Source organism: Danio rerio, chromosome 8 (genome assembly GCF_052040795.2).
Source record: "Danio rerio strain M-AB ecotype USA chromosome 8, GRCz13ab, whole genome shotgun sequence".
In the NCBI taxonomy this organism is placed as follows: Eukaryota; Metazoa; Chordata; class Actinopteri; order Cypriniformes; family Danionidae; genus Danio; species Danio rerio.
This window is the reverse complement of record NC_141028.1, coordinates 60158090-60165000: the sequence shown is the minus strand read 5'-3', so window position 1 is coordinate 60165000 and position 6911 is coordinate 60158090. Positions and strand designations below refer to the sequence as shown.

General features: G+C 42.4%; 1 protein-coding gene across 6 annotated transcripts in view; it reads left to right on the top strand.

Moving 5' to 3' along the window:
* Positions 1-6911, top strand: part of fkbp15b (FKBP prolyl isomerase family member 15b) — a 44602-nt gene that overhangs the window by 34278 nt on the left and 3413 nt on the right. For 4 of the 6 annotated variants that reach the window (XM_087265554.1, XM_087265552.1, XM_087265553.1 and 1 more), the window contains 3 exons: positions 470-583; positions 3046-3153; positions 5209-5876. In XM_087265554.1, coding sequence (XP_087121680.1) covers positions 470-583; positions 3046-3153; positions 5209-5876 — 890 coding nt within the window. Of the gene's footprint in view, positions 1-63; positions 584-3045; positions 3154-5208; positions 5877-6911 lie in introns of those variants that run through there. The other 2 variants (XR_015498599.1, XR_015498600.1) reach the window with 2 other exon arrangements.

Sequence of the window (6911 nt, the reverse complement as noted above, 5' to 3'; positions counted from 1 at the left end):
CTGAATATTTCATTCATTCATTTTCCTTCAGCTTAGTCCCTTGTTTTTCTGGGGTCGCCACAGCGGAATGAACCGCCAACTATTCCAGCATATGTTTGACGCCGCAGATGCCCTTACAACTGCAACCCAGTACTGAGAAACACCCATGCACACTCATTTACTCACACACTCGTACACCACAGCCAATTTAGTTCATCAGGTTCCCCTATAGCGCATGTGTTTAGACTGTGAGGGAAACCTGAGCACCCATTCCAACACGGGGAGAACATGCAAACTCCACACAGAAATGCCTGCTCACCCAGCCGGGACTCCAACCAGCAACTTTCTTGCTGTGAGGCCACAGTGCTAACCACTGAGCCAACGTGTTAACATTCATTAACAAAACTAAACTCATGAGGAAAGCTACAAAAGCATTGAAGGTAATTATGAAGTTTTTTGTCTTAATAATCCTAAATCTGGTGTGTTTCAGTGCTGTTTACTGGAGCAGAGAGTGGTGATGTTAAAGCAGCAGGAGGAGACGAGGGTTTCAGAGCTGGAGACGAGACTGACGGAGCAGCAACAGCAGACGGACACCGCTGGAGAGGTCACCGCAACACACACTCATGCACACTATATACAGTTGAAGTCAGAGTTATTCGCCCTCCTGTGAATTTTTTATTTCAAATATTTCCCAAATGATGTTGAACAGATTCAGGAATTTCTCACAGTATTTCCTCTAATATTTGTTCTTCTGGAGAAAGTCTTATTTGTTTTATTTCGGCTAGAATAAAAGCAGTTCTTAATTTATTTAAAGTCATTTTAAGGTCAATATTATTCGCCCCTTCAGCAATATTAGTGTTGGATTATCTCCAGAACAAACCACTGTTATACAATGACTTGCCTAATTACCCGAACTTTACCCTAATTACCCTAGTGAAGCCTTTACATGTCACTTTAAGCTGAATACTAGTGTCCTGAAGAATATCTAGTCTAATATTATGTGCTGTCATCATGGCAAAGAGAAAATAAATCAGGTATTAGAGATGAATTATTAAAACTATTATGTTTAGAAATGTGTTTAATAAATCTTCTCTCTGTTAAACAAAAATTTGGGAGAAAAATTATACAGGAGGGCGAATAACTGTAGATGCATTTCATTGTTGTTAGTAAGTTTTTTAAAGGGATAGTTCACCTAAAAATAGAAATCTCACGGTTTATTCACCCTCAAGTGGTTCTTTCTTTTGTCTAACAGTAAGGGCGTACTCACACTATGTACAGTTGCCCGGAACCGTGCCAAAGCACGCTTGTCCCCCACTCCCGTCTCCCCTGATGGAGCACACTCTCTCGCTCAGCACAGTGGAAATTTATTTAGTTATATCGTTTTATTCGTTTGGCATTTCACTGTGCGGATTGGCCATTTTTGTCGCTCGTAAATGATCATAAAGTCCTCGTGCTGCAGGTATTTGAAGGTTTGCTGAAGGTGCAGCTGTTGTGCCGTGAGGGGTTTAATAAATCCATATGAAACAGTCCCTTAAAAGTCACATCTCGTCTTCAGTTTCGGGCTCAGGCGAGCTTTGCATGGGTCGTTCATCTTCAAAATGACTCGGGAACTACGAGTCCTCTCAGGGAGTGATTCGTTCATCCGCACGTGCGCACATTTGTGCAGGTGGTATCGTTCATTTCAAGTCTTCATCACATTTCGAGTCGTTCATCGCGGAAAGGCATAAGCCAATCATATGTGTTTAGAGCCGGAAAAAGAATTGATCCATTCATCTCTCAAGTCTTCAGGTTTGAGTCATTCTGTCACGTGATGAACGGACGATCATGGCTCCTATCGGCTTTTGACTGTGCATTGATTAAGATTATATGTGACTGTCAGTGTAACATGAATTAACCCCTGACATTTGAAGACATGAAGAGGTGAGCTGAGCAAAGTGACAACAATACCTTCATAAGCCTGATTTATACTTCTGCGTCAGGTGACCGGCGTAACCCACAGTGCATGCAACGCGCGTGGCTGTGCATTTATACTTCTGCGCGCTGTCTCTGTCGGTCTGCATTAACACTTCTGAAACGCTAGTTGGCAGTGTGGTGTAAATGTTCCTCTGTGTCGAGTTTCTTGGCTGCTGTTTTGCTTTTCCTGAACACTTCCGGGATGTAAAAGTGGCTCAAACTCACTCATTTTGAGGCAGGAACCGGTGGACGTGCAGCACCTTTAACTATGAGGTAAACACAAAACAAAACTTTCCATCCGGAGCTCCTTCACGGGACTCCACACTTGTAAACAATCGCTTGCACCATTCGTGCGGCTCTCGGTCCCGCCCCGACTCGTCAGCGCTACCAAGCCGACCAATCACAGAGCTTACGCTACGCGTCGTTGCGACATGTAGTTACATTTTTTGAAAGGTGCACGTCAGTGACGGCAACGGCCACGGCGAAGGGCTATGCGTCAGCGCCGTAGCATACGCGTGCATTTGACGCAGAAGTATAAATCAGCCTATAGACAAAATAGCAGGTAAACATTGAATTATTATTTTCTCCTTCTTATAATATTCTATTTATGACTTATTTGTTGTGTGATCAACCTTTTGGGCTAGTTGTAGATGTGTTTGGAAGCAATTCGTAACATTTTAATAATATTTTGGCAAACTGAACCAAATGAACGAAATGACTCGAAAAAAGATTCGTTCATCAGAGTCAGTAAAATGATCTGAACTTCCCATCACTAACTCACACTTGTCAAACATACTAGGAAATGCGCCTGGACACGATTCGGATAGCATAGTGTGAGTGCACCCTAAATAACATATTTTGAAGAATGCTGAAAACCTGTAACCATTGACTTCCATAATAGGAAAAACAAACACTATAGAAGTCAATGGTTACAGGTCTGCTGTGTTTAAAAGCACAGAAACACTCCTAAAGGTTTGAAGCACAAGTATGAGCAAATTATGACATAATTTTCAGCAAGTGATCACATTTTTCAAATCAAACTTATTTTGTTTTGCATCATATAGTGATGATGGAGCTCACTTTTCTGAAGTGTGTGTGTGTGTGTGTTTTCAGGTGAAGCGTGTGATGAACGGAGTGTTTCAGTCGCTCCGAGGAGAGTTTGATCTGAATGAGACGTACACCGGAAGTGCTGTTCTCCGAGTGCTGGTCAACACTATCAAGGTGAGCAAACATCTTTCAAACACACTCACTGCGCTTCATTCTGTAGGGCTCATCCCTATGCCCTAATCCCTTTGAAGTGCTACTCTGCTTCATATGTTCACTCCAGCCCCAATATGTCCTAGAATGCAATGCGATTGTGACGTCACAACAGTTTAGTTCCCAAGTGGGTTTAGTCCATTTAAAGTCATTCAGATGCTCCAGCAGTGGTGGACCCTTGTGTAATGTAGATCCAAGAGAACAAGACAAAGGGAAGTTAGTGAGTAAAGGGCATAAAATTTGAACTGGTATGCAGCCATTGTGGTTCATTTGGAAAGAGTTCACCCTCTTGAATTTCATCCGCGATTTGTTACACAAATGCGCTAGTCATGTGGAGTGTAAAGCCTAGTTCACACTAGAGGATTTTAAGCCTGATTTGAGCCCGATTTGGAAGTTAACGAGCTCGCCGACAGATCGGGCTGTGATCGGGAAGAAATCTGCGGGTGCTCGCCGCTCTTTATGTGTGAACTACTGAACAACGCATCAACGAGGCTCGCTGACGCGTCGCCGACACCTCGCAGACGGAAATCCAACATTTAGCATGCTGAATATTCCAGAGCAGTCGGCCGACTCAACCCCACGTGTGGTCAGATGTAGTGACGAGCTGCAGCCAATGAGAGAGCAGATCAGCATGAGCTGAATGCCTGTGTGTTCAGGAGCTCAACAGAAACATCTGTGATTGGTCAGAATGGGCATCAGTGCACTCGCTTCATTCTGCATTAGCACAGATATGAGAGTAGGCTATATTAACAGTGGAGCTAGAATTCTGTAACTATCAGAATTACCATACTGCTCATTCTGACCGTTCTTATACGTATATACGTATATTCTTATACGTTCTTAACGCCATACTGTCACAACATATTTACATTTAAAGCTATTATTGAGATATTAAAATTAAGCTTTGAATGTCTGGCATCATATTTAATGACACATTACCCTAAAAATATAATCTTTTTTTGGTAATACAGCCTATAAATACGTAGTTAAGATACTAGAACACTTAAAGGTCTTGGCTTTCATTTTCACTTTCAAACAGGAGCTATTACACTGCACAGAATCCGCTGTTTTTAAAGATATCTGAAGTAAATTGATGTTTTTGCCATCAGAAAGTTTTGTTTATGTTAGCAGGAAGTTGCTAGGCAAGGAAATGCACACATATTTAAAGTCAGAGTGAAAAGTATCAGACATGCATGCAGTCATTTTGACCAATATGGTAATTTAAGGCAGAAATGCTCAGTTCTTTACTGTTTTGTAATAAAAAAAATAACAATGTCAGAAAGAAATACACTGATAGTTAGAAAACGGCAGGGTGTTATTTGTTAGTTTTATTTCAGAGAGTTATAAAATTACAAAAATTAAAAACTCTCTGTGTATCTCTCCACTGGAACCTGCAGATGAGTGATTAATCCGCTCATAAATCAGCTGATTTGACGATGTTTTTAAATGCTTTCTCCAAAGCTTGAAACGCTGTCAGTGATGTCATCAGCACACAAGCAGCCAATAGTGTTCAGCTGTTTCTGCTGACTCCTCCCTCAACATTTCATTGGCTGTGGTTTGGTAGCTTGAATGAGCTGATGGGGAATGAGTTGTTGTCAGATCATGTAGTGTGTGACCCCCCTCTTGTGGATCATTCACAGAGTGTTGCGTAGTGTGAACACCACAGAGATTAAACGACACAAAGTCAAGTCATGTAGTGTGAACGGGACAGCGATCTGCTGATGTTTAAAATCCTGTAATGTGAACTAGGCTTAACACAAATGCGCCATCTATTCGGAGTGTACCACAAATGCACCATTGCCACTGTAAATGTAATGTAAACTGCAATACGGAAGAGGACAAGATATTTCAGTTTCTGTGACCCCCTTATTTTTATGTTTACACTTCATATCTGATGTATTTGTGTATTTCTTATAATCCTTTTTTGGGGACTTCCTTCAATAACAATCTATTTAAATGACTATATGACGAATTCACCTGACGAACACTACAGATGAGCAGTGCTTTCTCCAATTACAGAACGTCACTCTTCAGCTCCTCACCAAAGCTGAGAGATCTTCATCTGAACACGAGGAGGAGGAGGAGGACAGAGATGATGAAGAAGAGAGACCAGATAAACTGCAGATAAATGGACAGAGAGAAGAGGAAGAGGAGGATGAGAGAGAACCGGAAGAGATCCAGATGAAAGAAGAGGAGGAAGAGGAACACACTTCACCAGCAGAGGAGAAGAAGACCGAAGATACAGAAGAAAGCAAAGGAGAACAGGAAAGTGCAGAAGAAAAGATTGAAGAGAACGCCAGCACAGAAGACATGAAGGCAGATCAGATTAATCCTAACAGCGCAGAAAACACACTTCAAGATCAGCTTAATGCGAGCGCAGAAAACACACTTCTAGATCAGAGCACAGAAAACACACTTGTGGATGAGTTTAATGAGAGCAGTACAGAAAACACACTTCTGGCAGAGACAGAACGTGACCTAACAGCCAGAGAGGAAGTGACTTCAGAGCTGCCTGATGTCACTGGTCCTGCACAGGAAGTGACGGTGATGGATGAGAGTGTTTCAGGGCATTTGGATGAAGCGGAAACGACGGAGACGATGTTGTTTGGTGGTCCTCCTAAAAACCCTCCGCCGCCCCCTGCTGCTCTACAGGACAAGTGCGCAGACACACCTGAGGTGACCCACAGGTACACACATCTCACATCTACTGTCTGTGACCTGTAGATCACTATCAAATGTGTATACAACCTGCCTATCCAAGTTTTAGGAACAACAAATACTAATTAGACTTCTAGTTGATGATTTGGTGTCAGAAGTGGCTCATATAAAAGGCGAAGGCCTCTAGATGACACTTATTTGAGCACAATAGTCTATGATCATGACTTGATTTTGAATGATTTGATTAGGACAGTGCGGTCTGACTCTGCTTAGACTAAAGTGTCATCACTGAACAGAAATAATGTCCAGTATAGAATATAAAGTCCTGCTGCAGTGGAGACAGAATGAATATTGTGTCTGACTCCATCATGAGCTTGGAGGACTGCATCCATACATCTCTGACATGACTCAAATCACTGATTAATAAAGTCATCTGGAATGAAGAAGAAAGCCTTCAGCAGAGCTCCCAGAGTTCATCAAGACTCTGTTCATCTTCATCACATCCTTCTTCATCTTACCCCAGACATGCTCAATAATGTTCATGTCTGGTGACTGGGCTGGCCAATCCTGGAGCAGCTTGACCTTCTCTGCTTTCAGGAGCTTTGATGTGGAGGCTGAAGTATGAGCAGGAGCGCTATCCTGCTGGAGAATTGTCCCTCTCCTGTGGTTTGTAATGTAATGGGCAGCACAGATGTCTTGACACCTCAGGCTGTTGATGTTGCAGATCTCTCACACGTCCCCATACTGAATGTAACCCCAAACCATGATTTCTCCTTCACCAAACTTGACTGATTTCTGTGAGACTCTTGGTCCATGCTGGTTCCAGTAGGTCTTCTGCAATGATTGTGATGCAGATCAGCAGATGATTCAGCAGGAAAATCCACCTTCTGACTCTTTTCCAAATGATCAACTAGAAGTCGAGTTATTATTGTTGCTCTCCAACTGAGATCGAGGACGAGATTAGTCAGGTAGTGTACAATGGCTGTTTTTAGTCCAGCATTCTTCAGAATATCTTCACTTGTGTTCAACAGAAGAAACTCACGATGTGATGACAGTTGTCCCTT